Source organism: Meriones unguiculatus, chromosome 14 (assembly GCF_030254825.1).
Source record: "Meriones unguiculatus strain TT.TT164.6M chromosome 14, Bangor_MerUng_6.1, whole genome shotgun sequence".
Classification (NCBI taxonomy): domain Eukaryota; kingdom Metazoa; phylum Chordata; class Mammalia; order Rodentia; family Muridae; genus Meriones; species Meriones unguiculatus.
In genome coordinates, this window is record NC_083361.1 from 3,713,978 (window position 1) to 3,735,133 (window position 21,156).

The 21,156-nt window shown below is 51.3% G+C and overlaps 1 protein-coding gene across 1 annotated transcript in view; it reads right to left on the minus strand.

Annotated features, from left to right (window-relative positions):
• Positions 1-236: 236 nt before the first annotated feature.
• The window catches only part of Samd4b (sterile alpha motif domain containing 4B), a 37,804-nt gene continuing 16,884 nt past the window's right edge, over positions 237-21,156 (minus strand). Inside the window, exons 3-13 of the mRNA XM_021662234.2 lie at positions 13,249-13,719; positions 7,963-8,202; positions 7,508-7,617; positions 7,284-7,370; positions 6,329-6,647; positions 5,917-6,002; positions 5,455-5,573; positions 3,745-3,943; positions 3,502-3,625; positions 1,819-1,902; positions 237-1,613 (exon numbers count right to left, since the gene is read on the minus strand). Coding sequence (XP_021517909.1) covers positions 1,585-1,613; positions 1,819-1,902; positions 3,502-3,625; positions 3,745-3,943; positions 5,455-5,573; positions 5,917-6,002; positions 6,329-6,647; positions 7,284-7,370; positions 7,508-7,617; positions 7,963-8,202; positions 13,249-13,719 — 1,868 coding nt within the window. The 3' untranslated portion in view covers positions 237-1,584. The remainder of the gene's footprint in view (positions 1,614-1,818; positions 1,903-3,501; positions 3,626-3,744; positions 3,944-5,454; positions 5,574-5,916; positions 6,003-6,328; positions 6,648-7,283; positions 7,371-7,507; positions 7,618-7,962; positions 8,203-13,248; positions 13,720-21,156) is intronic.

A 21,156-nucleotide genomic window follows, 5' to 3' on the forward strand; every position in this document is an offset into this window, starting at 1 on the left:
AGGGCCGGGGTGGGGACTTGCATAGGTTGATGAGTGTGCAAGAGGTACATAAATACACCTGACACCCCGCCCAGCCCGGCACTGGGAGAGGTGGTGGGGACCACAGGCAGGTCCCCAGTGCCACTCTACCCCCTGGCTTCTTCTCCCTCCCTGGGCTCGGAGCAGGGGAGGTCCACAGACCAGGAGGCAGGGGCAAGGTCTGGGGGAATGGGCTGATAGTGCAGGGAAGGCTGTGGTTTTCTTTTTTTTTTTTCTTTCTTTTCCTGTTTTTTTTTTTTTGTTTTTTTTTTTTTGGTTTTTTGTTTTTTCTCAACATTTTGTATCTTTAATAACATACACAATGGTTACCAGCCATAGTCATAACAAAAGTTATTCATAAAATGTATCTAAAAATAACGTTTTTTTTCCTTTTCGTGTGAAAAGCTTGAGAATGTCCCAATGAGGGTGTAGGTTGAGGGGGGAAGAGGAGTTTGGAATAGGGGACCCTGGCTTCCCCACAGCCTGAACCCCAAATTCCTTTCCTCCACCTGGGCCCCAGCACCAGCCCTCATCAAGAACGGGGAGCAGAGCAAGGTTGTGTGACTCAGGCTGGGCTGCACCTCTGGGTTATGACATAGTGTTCCACCTACATGAGGTCATGACATAATGGGGTGTCAAAGGCTGACAGAAAGGAAGGGGAGGCAAGAAAACAAAACCCAACAACTCCTTTTCCCTGGTTCCTACCCACAAGTCTTTTGCCAACAGACCTGAGGAACAGAGAAGGGTTATGTTGGTGGGGGGAGGGGACATTAAGGCAACAGACTTCCTGACCTCACTGCGGGCCGGGGCTGCCCACCTTCAACCTCTGCATCTGGGAGCCGGGGCTGGGATGGGGACGGGCAGGGGGGTCTGGAGGAGGGGGCTCCGCCCTCTCTTCTCATAAAGTTCAGGCTCCCCCTGCCACAGTCCTGGCTCAGAGAGAGGCCTGGGATTCTAAAAATGACAGGGAATGATCAGAGAAAAACTGTTAACTATATAAATATGTATCTTAAATAGGCCTAAGAAATTAATTGTAGAGAACCTCTGCTAACAGGGCAGGACGGGGAAGAAGATGGTGCCTGTCTGGGGAATGGCGGGAGGAGGTACAGGGTGGGGCAGGGCTCTCCTCAGTGACATACTAGTGCAGCGCGCTGCTCACTGCTCATGCCCAGTCATGTTTCTGAGGGGCAAGCTGCACAAGGTGGTGGTCGCTTTGTTTCTGAGGAAGACTGCTCTCTTGGGGAAGGACAGCTGTCTGTAGGAGGCAGGGATAGGATAGGGCCAGGGGTGGGGGTTGGGAGGGAAGGGGCAGGCAGTCTGGCCAGTCCTTGCCCCTTGCCCCTGGCTGCCCTCTCTGTCCCCCGGCCTCAGCCAAGATCCCTCAATGGGCCTGGGAGTGAGCAAGGCGTGTGCCAATGTTAAACAAAAGTTAAGAGGATGAGTAGAAAAATATCAGAATGTATAGCTGCACCAGCCCACCCTCTTGCTGCCGAGGAGAAGCCTGTTGGGGGATGGCCCCCGCCCGCCGCCCGGGGAGCCTATGGGTGCGCTGGGCTGTGGGTCCCGTCAGATGGTGGAGGTTTTGTCTGTCCCATCTGTGTAAGAAAGGGAGGAAGGGAGGAAGATCAGGAGATGGTGGGAGGCCCAAGGAAAGGCACTCACATAGCCTGTCATCCCAGGCGGGCCCTCCCTGGAGTCTGGCCTCCCCTTGGGACCCTCAAGATGGCTCCAATTTGCTGGGTTCAGAGCTGGAGATGCTGGGTAGGTGGGAGCTAGGTCAGGGAAAGAGGAAATGCTCACCACCCAAGGCGTGTTCTGTCATGCTCAGACACAGAGACTCCAGGGTGGGATTGATCTCCAGGTCAGGCCCAGGTACTGGGCAGTCTGAGTGGGAGAGAAGAAAAGAGTGGTGGTGAGAGGAGGACCAACCAGAACGGAAAAAAGGAAGGGCTGGGAGAACACTGGTATGGGGTTGGGGCCAAGAGATAATGAGCTTAGAAAGTATGCATACAAAGGGGTGGGAGACAGAGCTGGAAGGTGACAAAGACAGGCCTAGGGTGTCACAAAGCAGGTCGGGAGACAGCCAAAGTAGGGGTTTGGCAATGCAGACAGAGGAAGTGATGTGAAACTGAGGGAGCATTCCTGGAGGCCACACACAGGCTTTGCCTATTTTAGACATAGACTCCAAGTTGCCTTGGGCAATTTGGGCACCTGCCCCAGATCCTGGGCAGCTTCTTGCTGACTGATGGGCCACCCCCTACGTGTGGTGTAAAAGCTAAAGCCTTTCCTATGCTCACCTGGGCTTGCTCTTCCAGACAGTATGCAAGCCAGGCAAGGCTGAACGGGTGGCTCAAAAGAGGACAGCTGCCATGGAGCCTGCCCTCAAAGCACTTCTCAGAAGGAACTGTGCAGGAGCTCAGGTGCCACACTGCTAAGCACTTTGCCTCATCTGAGCTTCTGGCTCCTATTTCAAGCCTCATTTTTCACCCCCATCTAAGCCCCAAGGTTAGGCCCCAGGAAAACTGTCTCTCTTAAAAACAAGCTGAGGGGTAACAGGTGAGGCGAGAACAGACTTGGACAGCCTCCCATGAACTGTCAGGGAGGGCTCCAGCCAACAAGCACAGGAAGGCTGCCTGATGGGCTGGCACTGGCTGGGACAATTCCTACCTTTCATACCTATGGTGCACCCATTCACTCAATACCGTTTACACGATATATGCCCAGTGGCCAAGCCCTGCCCTAGGTTGAACACACTCTCTGGCATCACAGACGTAGGCCTACAGTATTTCATCAACTCAAAAACTCCACAGGCTACCAAGTTTCTGACTGCAAGAACTTTAGGTCTCCTGCAAATTGAAGCCCTGTCCAGAGCAGCCCACCGAGGCAGCACCCTGTCACAGATGTCATGCCTAGCCCAAGCATGCAGGGGTACAGCAGACAGAAGTCACCCCCTTGTCCAGTCAAGCAGGAACACAGAGATAGCAGATTTTTGATCTGCCACTCAGCCCTCCTGACCTCTGACCTCCAGGCTGATGTGAGCAGAGGAGAAAAGCCCACCTTCTCCACCCTCTCTCCATTGAGCCTCATGAAGAGGTAGAGTCATTGGTTTCAGCGTCACCAGCCTCTGACAGAACACAGGCAATGCTGACAGGTCACAACCTCCTCCACAAAATCCTCACTGACCTCTCAGACTAACCCCTTCTGAGCGTTAAGTAAGCATATAAAAACACAGTGACAGATCAATATCAAAACGGAGACCATGGCACAGGGAAGGAAAGACATCCAAGCAGAGTGAGGTAAGATACTCAGGGAAGGGGAGAGAGCTGTGAAGACTCAACAGACACAGATCGCCTCTCACAAATGCAGGGAGATGGGAGACGGTGCACAGCCTGGAGAGACCCGCTACAAAGCCAGAGCAACAGTGGGTGTGAGACTCAGGTGAGAAGGCTGGCCAGGCTGAGTGACAGAGGCAGGGCTCCTCACCTGGAGGGAACATGAGAACAGCCTGGGGCGATGAGTGCACAGGGAGCGAGTGAGTGCGCTGCACAGAGCTGCGGCTCTGGCTCGGCATGCTGTTGCTGCCTCCAGGATTGGCAAACCACAGGCTCTACACAGGACACGGGGAGAAAGTGTCATGGTGAGTGGAGGCGGCCAGGCCCAAACACACACCCAGGTTCTGCCACCTCAACCCCAGAAGTACTTGGACCTTAATCCCAGCCGGCTCACCTGTCGGCCCTGACCCCCAAGACTGGGGCTGGTAAGGGCATGTCGAGGAGAGACGCCCCCAATGCCTGAAGGGCTCAGGAGGCCCATCCTGCCAGGTGGGAGGGCCCGAGGAGGCATTGGGAACTGCCGCTGGGTCCGCCGGGCCACACCCATCCCCACAGAGCCAGCTATGGGGAGCGAGTTGGAGCCAAATGCCCAGCTGTCAGAGAGCAGAGCACAGGGTATTAGCTTGGGTAGAAGGGGTGCATGTCTCTTGTCCTTCCCACAACTCCAGTGGACAGCGCTCTGAGCAAGGATTCCCTTGCACCCTACATTTCTGTCTCCTCCTGACCCAAGATAAACATGGGGAGCATAGAGAGGCTTCCTTGTAGTACCCGCAAAGCAGTTCTTCAAATGTAAATTTTTTGTTGTGAGAAGGGACCTCAGAGGTAAGGAGACAGAGGTACAGAAACATGGTCTACTTGACCGGTATGTGCTGGGTTCTGGCCATCTCAGCATCCATGTGGGGCTGGGGACAGAAGCCAGGGCCTTATGCATGGCAGGCAAGTTCTCTGTCCCAATGCCCAGCCCTGTTGGTTCACACTCTAGCTGTCCTTCTTTGCTCTCTGTGCCAGAAGTCAGGGAATACTCCCTGTAGCTATTTCTCTCTGGGACCCAGAACGATAAGAAAGTGTACAGTGGGTCTGTAAGACAGCTCAGCAGGTAACAGCGCTTGCCAACATGACTGACACCTGAGTTTGGGCCCTGGGACCTAAAATGGTGTGAGAACTGACCTTCATGTGAAGCACACAGAGCAGGGGTGCACTCGCAAATACACACAAACAAATGCTGAGACCGAGCACTGTGCTGTGACCTTGCAGGCCCTCCCTCTAACAGCTCCAGAGCCAGTCCACAGTTCTCCCTAGTGCCTACTTCTACTTATGCGCCCCACGGCACAGAAGCTACATCACGTGGCATAAGGCTGCCCACCATCCTGAAAAGTCTGCTACAGCCAGAACTTCACTTTGTTCTCCAGATCTGAACTCCCTCTCCCCTCCCCCCACAGCCCCACTGTGGCTGCCTATGACCTTGGCACATCTCTCCAAATGAAGCCTCTCTGGCCTGAAGGCCTGCTCTCCCTCCTCAGGGTCCCATCACTTAAGAAATTCTTCTGGCCGAGCACGATGGAGCACAGCTGTAATACCAGAACTCTGGGAGGCAGAGGCAGGTAGCTCTCTGAGGTTGAGACCAGCCTGGACTACAGAGTAAGTCCAGGACAGCCAGGGTTACACAGAGAAGCAAACAATTCTTCTGAAGGGCAATCAAACGTTAGTGTCTTTCCACTAAACAAGCTCTTCCCACGAATCACAGAAATTTACTTGCCTCTGCTGGGATTGAAGTCCTGTGAAACATCACACTCACCCTTTCTTTCCTTTCTCCTTCCCTCCGCTTCTCTCTCCCTCTGACTTTTGTGAGACAGGTTTCTTTGTGTAGCCCTTCATATCCTAAAACTCAAGAGATCCAACTGCCTCTGCCTCCCACGTGCTAGGATTAAGAGTGTGCTGCCACATCTGGCCTTTTTTCTCTTTTAAGACGTACATCATCTTGATTTTCTAGAAACTCTAGACTGGGTGGCTTGAGCGAGTAAAGCAGGGGGCACATTTCAGAATGCAATCACCCTTTTAGACACCCACACGCCAACTCCACGGGCCTTGGGAGGTGCCCACGTACCCCTTCTGCTGCCGGTAGCTCTGCATGTCCAGCGCAGCTTTGCGAGGGAATGTCCGCAGGAGTTTCAGCACTTGCTGCTTCCAGGACAGCAGCCGCTTCTTCTGTGTCTCTGTGAAAGCCTAGAGAGGAGGAGGGAAGGACGGACACAGAGGACCATGCCTACAGGTTAGCTGGGAGAAACAGGTACACAGTGGTAACTGACTGCAGCCATCTCTCTGTGTGAGCAAGAAGAGCAAGAGGCAAGGAACCCTGAATCAGCAGGAGCGTTTCGTGAGGTGCCTTGGGAAACTTGAACAGATGCTGGCACCCAGAGCAGGGATGAGCAGCTAGGAGGCAGCCACTCCCCACAGGGTGTGTACAAAAGCCTCTAAAGGCAACGCTGAAGAGGAATGTCTGGAACCTGGGCCCTGAGAGGGGTGGAGCGGCCTCTTTCCCTCTTAGAAGCCCTATTGAAGGTCCTACCTCATGAGTCAGGCACTTTTCGATGAGCTGGAGGTAACTGGTGATGTTCTCCTCGTCTGGTCGGGACACCAGCAGCTGGGTGCATACTGAGGAGCATGGGAAAGGACAGAGCTTAGTCCCATACCCTCTGCCACACTGCAGCCACCCCAGTACCAGCTGGTGGGTACAGAGGGACAAGAAATTTGGGCTGGATGAGTCCCAACTCCTCAGCTTTGAGGGCAAGGGCTAGTACCATCAGCCCAGACAGACCTGCAGGAAGAGGCCTAGTCACACTCAGCTACTCCAAGGTTCCCCTTCAGGTCTTTAACAAAGAAACACTGTTCCCTTTCTCTAACTTGGACTTGATCCCTGGTGTCTAGGTTCACCTGGTATTCTGCCTTAGGATTCTGAATTAGGCAGTGGCTGCTCCTACCTTTGCCCATCACCCGTGTAAACTGGCTGGGGATGTCTCCGTCGGCGACAGGAGCTGGGGCTGGCTCACTGCTATCAGCGGGGGCTGGAGCTGGTGGAGGAGGATAGTTCTCTGCAGCTGGAGGGTCCTTAGCCTCAGTGCCCGTGTCTGGTCCAGGGTGGGTGAGGGGAGGCTCAGCACCTGGCAGTAGCGGCTCCCCCCGACCCCCGTCCTTGGCAGTAGGGGTGGCCTGAAGGACACTGTAGGCCTTGATAGGGGTGATGATGATTTGCTGCAGCTCCTGCAAAGCATTCCGCAGATTGCCGCCTTCCAGCACATCCTGCAAGGAAGGACATAGCTAGGTCAGGCACAGACCCCACAGTGGCACAAAAAATGGCTACACTGTGTGGTCAGATGAGGTTCCGGGGAGTCCACATGGTATGCAAGGTTCCAGCAGAGGTCAGACTAGGGCAGCTCTGACCTCAGTAGATAAACTCCTTCCCTCCAAGGAAGAAGCAAAGAATCAGACTAAGACAGCAAAGGAAGAGGAAGCAAGGAAAGAAGGAAAATAAATGAAAGCAGATTCAGGATTGAGTGGAAGAGAAATTCAACAACAACAAAAAAGATCGATGGTACTTCTGTAACTCACCCACAAAATTAAAAATCTATCATATCTAGTGTTAAAAGATGGAGACAAAAAAAAAAAAAAAAGATGGGAGACATTCTAGAATCACAAACCAGGATGGTAGCGGTGGGGTGGGAGGAGGGACAGGGAGAGAGGATGGGAGGGACCCTCTCAGGCAGCAGCTAGTGTGCCCTTTGGTAACTTGCTCAAGAATCCAGCTGCCCATGGCTGGGAGCAGCAGAAGTCAGACTGCAGGAATGAGGAGGCCCAGGCAGCCACCAAAAAGGCTGACCCAGAGCCTTCCACGTGCCTGACCACTGAGCCTTGCAGATGAGGAAACCAGGTCCTCACCTTCTCTAGGGACTTGAGGACGCTCTGTCTCTCACGCAGCTTCTGGATGCTCAGGGCTATCTTGTGCCGGGCACCTTTGGTGACATTCTGTGGTGAGGACAGAAGCAGACAAGAAGCTGAAAATAGGTGGAGCACACCGGGGTAGCCCAACAGACAGACGCAGATGGCAGAACTACACCTAGTTTTGTTGGCCCAACACCTCCCAAGTGGCCTCTCAGATTCACCTGCGACTCTAGGTGCTGTTCAGTTAGGGTCATCATCTCTTCATAGCTCATCTGTGAGAACAGAGCAGCATACTTGTGCAAGCGGAGGCTCTTGAGCCATGAGGGCACATCTGTGGAATAGGAGGGAGGACGGGTCAGGAAATGGCTACTGGTGACCAGCGTGGGACTGTGGGCACAGATCAGGCATAAGCCTTAGAAACTGCAGCGAGCTGGAAGGGACCAGAAGCTGTCCAGTGAGACCCTTTTAGACAGCCTTTCCTAAGACACCTGACCCGCTGAGCTGTCAGGATGGCCTCCATGATTTATCTCATGAGCGTTTGCTAGCCACGAGGGCAAGGGGACTGCTTTCAGACATGTCCCTTCCCTGAGAGCAGCTATAGGCAATTTTCTGCCCTTCCAGCCCAGCCCGGCCCAAGCCCTGGAAAAGGGTTTCTGGCACCGTCCTCTGGATGCACCTTTCATCCCGCTGCCATCCTCCTGGAAAGTGTTCCGGCTGGAGCCCTGCTCCTCCGTCTGCTCACTGCCAGAGGAGGCCACACTGCTCTGTGGCGAGAGGGGTGCGTGGTCGGGCGTGGTGAAAGCAGCCCGGGCCCCAAGCTCCTCTGGACTCGGCCACTCACCAGGGGCCTGAGGGCTCGTAGGAATGAGTGACATGGAGCGCTTCAGTGGGCTAGGGTGGATTTGGCAGGGGAGACCTGGCCAGAGAAGGAAAAGTGAGAGGTCAGGATGAGGGATCTGAGCATAAAAAAGACCGCAGCCTGCTCAATCCCATAGTCCTCCAAAGGAAAAGAGGCAAGGAGCCCCAAGAGGAACTGCCCATACTGTTCAACATCCGCGCAAACACCCAACTTCCCAGCATGATGCCAGGCATCTCTCTACTTGCCCACTCCTTCACTCTTCTCATCCCAGCCCCGGTAGCTGTGGCTGGAATTAGTCTCATGTCTAACTTCCCTTCATTCTTGCCGCTCACAGCCCCCTTGCCTTACAGCACCATGCTGATTGTTTTTAAAAGGTGGGGCTTGTCAAAGCTTGGTTCTCCGTTTGTAGCCAGGCTGACCTCAAATTCAGTGATTCTCCTGTGTGCTGAGATTATAGACATGTGCCACCTCATTCAACTAGACACAGACACTTCCAAATGTGCAAATTTGGCCCATTTTTAGATCCTGATGGCTTCCTTCACACTGACAACAAAATCCAAACTCTGCTACACACCTGAAAGCTCTGGCCCATAGTCACCTCTGATCTCCCGTCTCCTACAGCCCAGCCCCCTGGCTCAAGCCTTTCTAGTCCTCACTTCTCTAAAACCACCCAACTCCTCTTCTGACATGGGGCCTCTCACAGCATTCTTGTGCTTCTGTGCTTGGGATTGCAGATTATGTGACCACCCTGGTTTTTGAGCACCAAATGCTTGCTCCTGGAACACTCAAACTTTTACCAAAGGACTCTGGCATTTGCTCTACTTCTTTACTTTCTTTCTGTCCCCTTTTCTATAATACTGAAATAAAAAGAACCCAGGGCTAGACAAGTAAGTACTATGCGACTGAACCCAGCCCCACATTCTCAACCACTCACTCTTAGCAGCCTTAGTTACCTGTCACCTCCTGAGGCCTACACTGGCTCCATCTTGCCAATGCCCTTGAACCCTCCATTCCAACCACTCTCCCATCTTTCTTTAGACACCCAGATTCTCCTGCTGATTTAACTAACCCATCGCTGGAGAGGCCTGTGCATGTGAGCTGTGAGACAGAGACCTGCACATGGCATTACCGTATCCTCACAGTACACGGAGTCTCTTCTTACTTTCAGGGCGAGGACGGAGCTTGAAGCAGGGTATTGCTATGGTGGCCTGGAAGTCACTATGTAGCCCAGGCTGACCTCAAACTCATGGTCCTCCTGCTTCAGTCTCTTAAGTGTTAGGATAGGTGTGCACCATCACACCTAGCTAATCAACTGCTTCTCCAATACCTCTGTGACTGGGCCTCAAACACCCAGACCTTGCCACTGCCTATTCCCTGTCCTATCACTGTTTCAGCATCCTTTTCTGTTATCTGCTTCTGCCTCTGGGTCTCGCTCAAGCACCCACTTTTATAAGCCAAGTGCTTGTTGCTCTGTGCTAGCCAGCCTCTTGTAGTAGTCTGTGGGCTTATTATGAAGGCTGGCAACCTAGCCTAATCATTTTTGCTTCCCAGGTTCAGGGGCAGCACACAACACACAGAAGCCTTCCAACCGAGTGTCAGAAAGAACAAATGGGTGCTAAGAGGGCCTGTGAGACCAGGACAGGGACTCCCCAAGTTCCCGTGGCAGCCTAGAGAGAAACAGAGAAAGCCAAAAAGCCTGGTTAGGTGAGGACAAGGCCCAGGAAGCTGAACTTCTTTGCTCCAGTTCCCACAGGGGACTAGGAGAGAAAAACCAGAGAAAGAGTATAGGCCTTGCTCTGATGGCGAGGCTGAGGTCCCTGTCTTTGCCCCAGTGACATACCACCCAGGAGGCCACCCTGGTACAGGTCCCAAAGCGCCTTCTGTTACCATCTGCGACAATACTGATGCTCCTAGCCAGAAAGTTACCCAAGGGAGAGGATACTGACTGGCCCATTGCACACAGGCAATGTCAGTCTCTGCTACTGCCCGGGGTCCTGCTGAGTCCTCCACTCAGGGTTCCTTCCAAGTTTCTGGACACTGTGGACTCTGGCTTCTGCCCCATTTGGGGCCTCTTAAAAGAAGATGGCACTCTGGGCCCCAGGGCTGGAAAACCCTCAATGCAGGCCTTTGTGCCTGTTTTGGTGCTCCTGACCACCTCCTTCCTCCCTTCTTAGCCAAGAAGTGGGTTGGTGAGGCTGAGGGGGCAGGAAATTACCCCGACTAGAATGACCATGCAGTTCCTGAGGAGCCCTGCTTGGCCTGTGCTGGGGTGGAGGCTGGCCACTGCCAGAGGACTATAAAAACAGGAATGCCGGCTGCAGATGCATGGCCCTACGCTCTCCAAGAAATCCTGGTCTGTCCTTGGCAGTACACCAACCTCACCCTGCCTGCCCTCCCGGGCCAATCTTTGCTTCCCACTCAAAAATATTTTAATGGTTTCCTGCTTCCTGCAACTGTCTGATATCCAAAAGTTTCATTTTATTCTTCAAAGCCCCAAATTGTGACCCTAAGATCTGAGTTCAAATCCTAACTCCAATACCTCTAATATCTGTGCTCTTGGACAGGGCTGTGTCTCTTTTTGGGTATAAGTTAGCCGAGCACACGTCAAAATGGTCACTCACAGAAGCTGTAGACCTGCTACACAGAACCTCTACTGGATACCAGCATGCCTGTCAGTCATGCTGTGCCCTTTACCTAGAGTGGCCCGTAACCTCATTCAACACTGGAAGTTTAGTCCTTCAAAGCAGTGGCACAGCCTTGTCCAGTGGTATGGTCAAGGTTCTGAGTTCTACCCCCAGTGTTGCCAAAAAGAAAAGCAAAACCAAAAAGCCTACTGGGGAGCACACTGGGAACACAGAGGGTGTGGGGTAGTCGCTACACGGGTCATTTTTAGGCAGAGGCAGTGCAGCATAGGTTTTTTTTCGGGCTCTGAGCTCCAGAGCCATACTAGCTGATTTAATCCTGACAGCATCTTGGGCAGATGACTTCTAAGACTAAGCCAAGTTTTAAAGTTTATAGTTATGAATCCCCAGAATAACTCCTAGCAATTTGCTCAATACTTCCCAATCAGAACAACTGAGGTCAACGTAGCCTCCAAACCTAGCACGGGAAGTGCGGGACTGCAAAATCAGAAACAAACCCAAAGTAACCAGGGTTGCTAACGTCTCCTGGAAATGCTCAGAGTCCTTGTCTTCCCTGGCTGCTTACCGCAGTGCCTGCTGAGAGGGGCCGACCGCCTACCGCTACATTTTGAGCATTTACCTTCAGTCAGGTCAAGCCACTCACCGCGGCTTAGAAAACCACACTGTCTCACACTGCTCATCTCAGGTAACACATCAAAAAGACACCCCCATACCAACTCCTGTCTTACCCCGCCTCCGGGCCTAGCTGGTCGCAGGACAGCACTGGTCACAGGTGACTGGTTCAGATTGCTCAGGTCTGAACCTTGCCAGTTCTACTCTGTTACCTGTGTGACTTCAGCTGCGTGATTTTAGCCCTTTGCGTTCTAAGTGCTCCTCTGTGAAATGGGCCTAATGGTCTATGAGGAAGGCTGACTGAGACTGTGTGTGTAACAGGGCTGCCGAGAGCACCAGGCACTGCTGCTCAGCGTCGACAGCTGATGCCCTGCAGGAGAAGTTTATAGACATATTTCTCCTGTTGGAAGCTAAGACCAAAGATAAAAACCCTGAGTGAGCTAGAGAACTCATATATAATATCCATCCCTGCCAGGAGTCCTCAGCAGACAGTCAGGTATCAGAAATGTTGACAGGGAATACTGCAGAGATGGTTCAGTGATTAAGAGCACTTGCTTCTCTTACAGAAAACTAGGGTTCACGTGGTGGCTCAAAACCAAATTGCCACTCTCCCTCTCTGGTTTTTTTTTTTTTTTTTTTTTTTTTTTTTTTCAAGACAAGGTTTCTCTGTGTAGCCCCTGGCTGTCCTGGAATTCACTCTATAGACCAGGCTGGCCTCAAACTCAGAGATCCTCCAGCCTCTGCTTCCCAAGTGCATGTACCAACAGACCTCACAGAGCATATATGACATTCTGACAGCCTCTGAGGTTTCCCCTGGTGCACAGCAGACACAGCCTTCCCACCCAGGGCCGCCCAGCCTGTCCTGGAAACACAGCCCTCACTGTGCTGCCCACTACACACGGCCTCTAAAGAATCACCTGGGCAGTTCTTCACACACCAACATCTCAACTTTCTGCAGAGAACCCACAACTCTTGTTCCAGGGGAGTTCACCTTTTCCGGCCTCTGCAACTCTATGTAGGTGGTACAGACAAGCTTGCAAACACCCACCACACGTTTTAACCAATGCTGAGAGGGTCACCGGGGCTCATACACAGGTGTGGCTACGGAGCTCTCTCGGGCTGCCGCTAGGACTATAGGCTGTGAAGCTCCAGATCTCAGGACTTTCAAGAGTTGCTAGAAATCTGGTTTTTAAAACTTTGTATACTAAATTTATTTAGAAGCAAATCAAGAGCTGGGGCGATGGCTCAGTGGTTAAAAGCAATGGCTGCTCTTTTAGAGGACCTGGGTTCAATTCCTAGCATCTATATGGCAGCTCACAACTGTCCAATCAAGGATCCAGTTTCAGCGGATCTGATATCCTCTTCTGGCCTCTAAGGGCAGCAAGCAAACAAATGGTACAAGGACATACCTGCAAGCAAAGCACCATATACAGAAAGTAAAGATTAAAAGGAGGAGGAGGAGGAATAGAAGCAGCAGCAGGAGCCATCTGGCACATACCTCTAATTCCAGCACTCAAGAAGCAGACGCAGGTGGATGTCTTTTGAGTTCGAGGCCAGCCTGGGCTACAGAGTTAGTGTTAGGACAGCCAGGGGCTACAAAGAGAAACTCTACCTTGAAAAACCAAATAAGTAAATAAATAAAAATTAAACAAACAAAAAACAACAACAAACCAAATCAAATGTGAGTTCCTAAGACACAACTACAGGTCACATTCTGAGAAGGTTGGTTCACAACCTCTGCACCGCTTCCCTCATAAAGCTGAAGCTCAGAAGGGTCATGGGACTTGCCAAGGCCACAGAGCAAGAGCAGACAGCCCAGTCTATTTTCACCTGGGAAGATAGCCCTCACCTGTATTTGCATTGCTCCCAATACTGTTGATGGCCGGCGGCACTGAGCTGGATGGGTGGAAGGGTACATGTCCGTTTTCCCGGGGTGGCTTGTCCTGCCAGCCTGGCCCTGCCTCTCCAGGGGCCAGCTCTGCAGGTCCCCCCCATTCATCTGAGCCCTGGCGTGAATGGTAGGAAGGCTCTGGCCGGGTTCGGAATCCACTAGCCAGTCGTTCTTCCAGGTGGCTTAGCCAGAGGGCTAGCGCATTGCGGTCCTCCAGAGTGGTGGCCGGGTGGATGAGGGCGTAAGAGAGGAGCTGGCGGCTCTCCTCAATGAAGGCATTGCTCTCGATGGAGTAGGCCAGCACCTTCTGCAGCAGTCTCATGTACTCGGACTTGGCCTCCGTGTTGCCTGGCTGCAGCAGGGGCAAGTGGGACAGCAGGAGGGACACCACCTTGTCTTTGGACTCCTGTTGCCACTGGCTGACGATGGCTGCAGAGGGAGTAAGGAGGGACATCAGGAATGTGAGCAGACACTATGAAAACCCAAAGCCCACGGCCTCCCCTCAGCTCTAGTCTCTTCTGCTTTACCCAATTACCCTTGACCTGTCGCTCACAGAACTGAGACCAAGCACATGTTCCCTGCTACTGACGCTGTTTTTCCTAGTTCTATCACAGCTGGCCTCAAAACCTGCAGTGACTTACAGTCCAGTCGGTCATGTGGGGGTCCTCCTACAACATGAAGGCCTGTCTGTGCCTCTGCTGTATCTACCTGCCTACCACCATCACCAATACTTCCTCCATCACACAGGCTGCTGGCTAAACAGAAAAGAAGGTGCTGGAATACAAGTTAGAACCTTGTTCTTTGGCATAAGATGGCCCAGATTCTTCACCAGTAGGATCTTAAGTAAGTCACCTTAAATCTCACTGAACAGTGATTTCTTTGTTTGCTTTTGGAGGCAGAGTCTTGCTATGTAGCCCAGGCTGGCCTTCAAACTCCCAAAATACTGCTACCTGCAAAACTTGAAAGAAAATTATAGCACCTGATTCACAGTGCTGGTTTGAGACTTAATGAGCTAATAAGAAAAGTAAAGTAGGTCTGGTGAGATGGCTCAGTGGGTAAGGAAAAGCCCTTGCTCCTGAGCCTGACAAACTGATTTTGATTCCCAGGAGACACAGTCTGCAAAGAACCAACTCCCGTGAGTTGTCTTCTGACCTCCATACTGCCATGGCTTACAAATGTATCTTCCAAATGAATGAAAGAATAAATGCTAAAAAGAATGGAATATGGCCTGGCATCAAAAATACAATAAATGGCTGCTACCGTTTTTTAACTGGCTTCTCTGCCTCCAAGTGACTACCTTCAGTCCGTCCTGTCCACATAGGCGGGTTTATCTTTCTAAATCACACTCAAGTTACATCAGATTTTGCACAGTTTACTACAGCAGCCTGCACCCAGACTTAAATCCAAGGACCCACAGTCCAACAACAGCTTCATTTCTAGGTCACCCCTCCACTCAGCAGATGCTGACTCAGCGCTGGGGGGCCATTTGCCTTCCTTAGGGCTCCCCAGACACTGTCTTCATTCAAGCTCCCACAGTGAGGCTGAGGTTCACGGCTTCAGCTGTAACATCCCTTTTTTCCTGGCCAAAGCCTAGGTCTTCCTCTTTCCCCGCAGAACTGTAGCCCGAGCCTGTGGCCTTGAGTGTGCTAAAGAAGCACTCTACCACTATCCTGCAAACCCAGCCTTCTTTTTATTTTGCACTTTAAGGTAGGGCCTCACTAACAGTGACCCAGGCTAGCCTTGAACTCACTCTATAACCCAGAGGAGCAACGAAACGGTGACCCTCTTGCCTCAGTATTTCCAACTAGCTGCTATTACAAGCTTGAGACACAAGGCCCAGATCGGTTAGTGTGAGTGAGTGTGTGAGTGAGTGTATGTGTGATAGTACACTCATGGAAGTCAGAAGACGACCTGTAGAGTCAATTCTCCTCACACACCACATGGATCCCAGGAATCCAACTTACTGTGTCAGGCTTGCCAGTAAGCGCCTTTACCAACTGAGCCATCTGCAGGCCCAGCTTGGCATTTTAACACGATACAAAAAAACCCAATATGGAATACTTCATGAATCTGAGTATCATCACTGCATGGAACTCATGCAAATTTCCCCTATATTTTTCCAATTTTAGCATATGTGCTGTTAAAAGTGAGTTCCAAATCCCACATCTTTTTTCTTTTCTTTGAGACAGGGTCTCACTAGGTAGCTCAGGCTGGCCCCAAACTCTAAATCCTCTTGCTTCAGTTTCCTGAGCGCCCTGCTGGCCACAGCTTCAGCTCTACGGTCGCTGTAAAGGGAGCTCAGAATCATCCTGCTCTGCATGGCTGCCAGGAACTAAGTGAGATCCACAGTGTAAGGCCAGTCCTGCGGAAGCTGTGTCTACCATTTATTACTAGTATTGCAGCTAATATACTTTACTGTGGTTTCTTCCGTTTTAACAATATCCAAAGATTCTAAAGGTATTGGCCAACCAGTCAGCCTAGGAAACAGAACGGAATTAGACCTCAGAAACCTAGATAGAGCCAGGCCTGGTGATGCAAGCCTATAATCCCTATTCAAGTTCAAGGCCCACAGGAGCTACTGGGTAAGTTCAAGGGCAGCCTTAGCAAGATCCTACAGAGAGAGAGAAAGAGAGAGAGAGACAGACAGAGAGAGGAGGACAGAGGGAGCATGCCCTGGGGCACACTCAGTGGTGGAGTGCACACCTAACCTGTATCAGGCCCCACACTCAAGAATGGGGGAAAAGGGCTGGAGATGGCTCAGAGGTTAGAGCACCGTGTGCTCTTCCAGAGATCCTGAGTTCAATTCCCAGCAGCCACTTGGTGGCTCACAGCCATCTAAAATGAGATCTGGTGCCCTCTTCTGGCGTGCAGACAGAACATTGTACACATAACAAATCGATCTGTTCCGCAGCCCCAGAGTGCAGAATGAACACGTAGATAACGTGCAAATTGCTCCTCTGTATCTTTTATCCTAATTCTGTAGCCTGGAATTCACATCAGTTTCTAGTTCTATGTACATCTGTAGCTCTCGGAATGAATCTCACAACTCACAACTCCTGGGGCCTGCAAGTCTCTTCTCTGTACTCTCTTGGACCAGGGAGTCCATCCACTTAAAAATACAGTTCACTGTGTAACTACAGCAGCCGCCCAGGAGTGACAGAGCAAGCAGTCCTGCAAGCACTCCTGAGGTCAGCAGCGATGCCTGATACTGAGCACATGCTAAGAACATGACTGCTGCCCACCCTCACCTTCACCATTTTACTGTTTCTACATACAAGTAAGACTTGAGAAGGTGAAGTGACAGAACCGGCAAGTGACAAAACTACGGCCTAAGCTGCATGTCCTGCCTTGACAGCTAGAAGGAACTTTCCCCACAACTTTAAGAACATTTTCCGTCATTATATGTGCGTGGTGTTTTGTCTGCTTGTATGTTTGTGCAGCACGTGCATGCAAGGCCTGTGGAGGTCAGGAGATCAGATCCCCAGGTACTGGGGGTTAAGACCCTTGTGAGCCAACACATGGGTGCTGGGAATGGAGCTGGGCCTCTGTGAGAGCAGCCAGCGATTACCGAGTTACCCCTCCGGCCCTCACCGTAATTTTCCATCTTCCAGTGCCAATGCAGCCTTCACTCTTCTCATCCTGTACCTGCCACTCAAGGCCAGGAAATTGGCCCCTCATCCACCTTCATGTGAACCAGCTCTCAGTGCCTACAAAGTTCTTCCTACAGCCATCCCAGTATTTACACGCCCTTAAAGTGGGGCAGTGCCTCCTCAGGTCAGGAAGCCTTTTCTGCGCTAGCCTCCTGCCTCCATCTGGCACCATGATCGTCTGATATCCCTCTTTTTTGGACTTAGTTCCCGAACTTTAGTTCCTAATATCTAGCATGAAGAACTAGAGTAATATTAAGGACAAAGTCAAAGGCCTTGCATTCTAGCTGTCAGAGCAATATGCTTCCTCCTCTGTACAAGGCTAGAGGGTTGCTGGGATCTGGGCTGCTCAGCTCTAGGCAACAGTATTCATGAAGGATTAACAGTGACTGTGGTAAATGTGCAGATGTGGCGCAGGGATGGGTGTTTTTCTCCGTGTTCCTCTTGTAGTCAGCTAGCCCCTTCATCCCTACCCTGACTTCTCAATGCTGTTGTTTAGGCCTTACAGTGCAGCCAGAGGCATCTAGGACAGAGAGAAGCCTTGTCTAAAACTTCCCCCACCCCCAGAGTACTGCCAGGACCCCAGGGCTACGGGATGCAGCTTCTCCTCTGGTACTGCCAGGGGACGTGACAGAACAGCCTCAAGGGTTGGGCTCAAAGAAGGACCTTGTTCTCCTGCTCAGAAAGGAGAGAGTAATTTTGAACCAATGAAGGCTGACCCTAGGGAAATGTGCTCATGGGTCTGAGTGGTGGTGGGAAGGGCGGGCCTCCCAGGGCTGGGAGGCATCAATGAGCACTGGAATGAGTCCAAGGAATGTGCACGGCCTCAGGCCCCTTGGGGTGAGCCCAGCTGGGGCCGCAGATGATGGGTGGGGATGGAACTTCTGGTTTCCTGCCCAGATCAGAAAACTCTGGCCCAGAGTTAAGACACCACAGGGGCCAAATGAATACCTTGCACAACTGAACCCAGATCGTGTGTTGGTAGGTAGCAGTATGTGTGTATAATGTGCCCTCTATGGGGTTTCACAGATTCAGGCCTTTACTTCCAGCAGAGCATATTCTGCAAGTTCAAAAGGAAAAACCTGCCAGGCAAAAAATCTACTTCTGTCTTCATGACCACTGTACTGTAACCATGGCCAGACCTTTAAATTCTCTGAATCTCGGTCATTTGTCTACGTAACGCTGGCTGTAAAGACCTGAGATCACACGACGATTCCAGAGTCAACACTAGGATGCAAAGCACCTGGTAGGAGCAAGAGCTCAGCAAATGAATACAATCTTACAGACACTGCTCCTGGGTGGAAATCTTTGAGGCTGTCTCGGGGCCGTGGAGCCAGTGCTTCACTTAGCAGAACACATGTGAGACTCCCCCTTAAGATTCCCCACAGGGATGGGGAATTTTGCACAATTATTTACCCAAAACCAGACACGTCTGGTCGTACAGCCATAATCTGTAGTGATGAAATTCTGCAGATGGGTGGACTGGGGTTGTGGGACCAAGTAATACAGGGATGCCAGCAGTTGCTTCCCTCAGAGATGCAAAGTGGATTCAGAGGGCATGGGAAGGGTAAAGGACTATGTGAGTGTTCTTAATACAATGGCTGCAGGGCAGGACTGGCCAGGTGACCCAAGCAAAGTAGGTCATGACCCTGGGTCCTGGCAAATCATAGGAGCCAAATATATCTCTGAGACTATCATAAGAGTAAACCCATTTTTGACGTGCTTAGCTGTCGCAACAATCATGTTGGCCTCTGGCACTAGTTAGTGGGGCTGGAGCTTGGCTTCAGACATACTCCTCTGCCTCACCCCAGCTCACACAAGCATGGGGGAGGGCTAGGGGTTCACATTTTTGTTTGATGAACTATGTCACCAGGGCCTGAAAGGGAAGGGTGGGAGCATCAGAGGATGAGTTCTGGTGACTCACTCGCCATGGCCCCTTCTGACCTCAGTTTTCCCACCCAAACTCAGGGAGCCAGAAAGGGTGAGGCTTAAACCTGCTGGAAATGGGGGCTGACTCAGAAGACTGGATGTAAGAGAAATGCAGGAAATGTAGCCCAGGAAGCCACAGAATGAGGGAGAAGAGATCTTAGCTGCCTAGGCCCAATTTCCTCCTACCAGACTATGGGAACACCCTTATGGTCCAAGGCACAGGCAGTGGAAAGGAGGGTCAGGATCGCTGTTCGAGTTCCAAATGGCAGACTAAAACTGGGAGAAGTAGGGACGATGACAAATGCAAAGCCCTACACCTCTCTGTCCTGGTTGGTTTTTTCCTTAGCCTGACACAAGCTAGAATTTTTCTGGGAAGAGGAACCTCAACTGAGAAAATGCTTCTAGAAGACTGGCCTATAGGCAAGCCTGTGAGACATTTTCTTGATACAATTCTGTGGGTGGGCCCAGACTACTATGGGCAGTTGGTCCTGAGTGGTACAAGAAAGCAGGTTGAGCAGGGAGGGTATGGTGGCACACACCTCTAATCCCAGGACTCTGGGATACAGAGGCAGGAAGATCTCTGTGAGTTTGAGGCCAGCCTGGTCTACAAAGCTGAGTTCAGGACAGGTATAGCTACAAAGAGAAACTCTTAAAAAAATAAAAAATAAAAATAAAAAAAAAGCAAGCAACTTGAGCAAGAGAATGGTGGCGCACACCTTTAATCCCACCACTCAGAGGCAGTGACAGGTGGATCTTTGAGTTCCAGGCCAGCCTGGTCTACAGAGTGAGTTCCAGAAAAGCCAAGGCCACATAGAGAAACTCTGTTTTAAACCCTGACCCCTCCCCCAACTCCCCCCAAAAGGAAGGCAGATCCAGCAAGCCATGAAGAAAAGCAAGTAGTGTTTCTCTGGGGTGTCTGCTTCAGCTCCTGATTCCCCAGGTCCCTGTGTCTAGCCCCTGCCTTCACATTCCTTCAGGACGGACTGGAAGCTGTAAGATGAATGAGCCCTTCCCTTCCCAAGCTGCTTTGATCAATGTCTTATCACAGCAATAGAAGGCAAACTAAGAGCCTCTCCTCCTATGCTCAGGGACCTGCAGTCCTGCTTTTCTTTTCTGGGCTTGGATGTCATTTCAGATTTTGCTTCCTTAAAACCGATGTGGCTCCCTGGCCTCGGGGTCACCCCAACCCTCTCAGATGCTTCTGTAAAGAGCAGGCCTGAGATGGAGCCCCTTGCACAGCAGTAAAACCATTCCCTATTTTGGTAAGTCATTCACATGGCTGCTCCCTCACCACCTCCCTGGACAGACCCAGAATCTGCAGTAGCACCAGCACCCAGCCTAGTGTTTGTCCACTGGGCGTACGCTGGAGCCAACCTAGGAGTGTTAAAGCTAAGAGAACACTGGGTGCATATTTTTGGGAAGTCCCTGTCACATGAAGTCAAAACTAGGACATACTTAGGTCAATTTCTCTCCCTGACCTCTCTATGAAGATGGGCAGCAAAGACCCAAACCCAGAGGTCTTAAACTGGAGGAAGTAGCAGGGCCATGAAGTCCTGAAAAACCACAAGGCACCTTATTGCTCAGGCATCCAGATCTGAGGAAATCCAAAGGATTCAGAGAAACCCCCACTGGAGTTTCACTGGCACACATGTGTCTTAACTGAGGACTAACTTTCTGGGGAGGACAGATATCATGAGGCACCATTATGCTTTCATCTATTTTTGTTAGTGCAAAGGGTAGACAAGTCAAGGCTTTATATTTGCTAGGCAATCTACACTGGACTACATGCCACTGTGCATACTAAGAGCTACTGATTTATAATTTGCTGGAACCTCTTTCCCCCCCCCAAAAAAAAAAAGAAAGGCAGCATGCTCAGAAAGCCCACCATGGCACAACACAGCCAAAGGGGCAGACCTGGATCCCGAACCCCAATGTACCCGCCATTTCAAGACAAGTAGATCAGAAGGACGTGTGTCAGAGTGCTTGGTCCTTACAAGAATCTGGATCCCTCTCTGGGCCACTCCCTAAGGAGTCTCACTTACTGTGTCTTGGGGGTGAGGACTGGGAATCTGGATTTTAAGTCAGTCTGACCCTGTTCCCTGAGATGCTGATAATACAAGTGTGGGAAACACAAAAGAATGAAGAGACATATGAGCAGAAACAGAGAATTATCAGAGGAGAGACAGCTTCCCAAGAGCCAGATACTAGCTCCCAGAGGTAGAAACGAGCTGGAGAGTGGGGAAGTCTACCTGAGGGTGGAAGTAACAGGAGAGGCCATCTCTTTAGACTC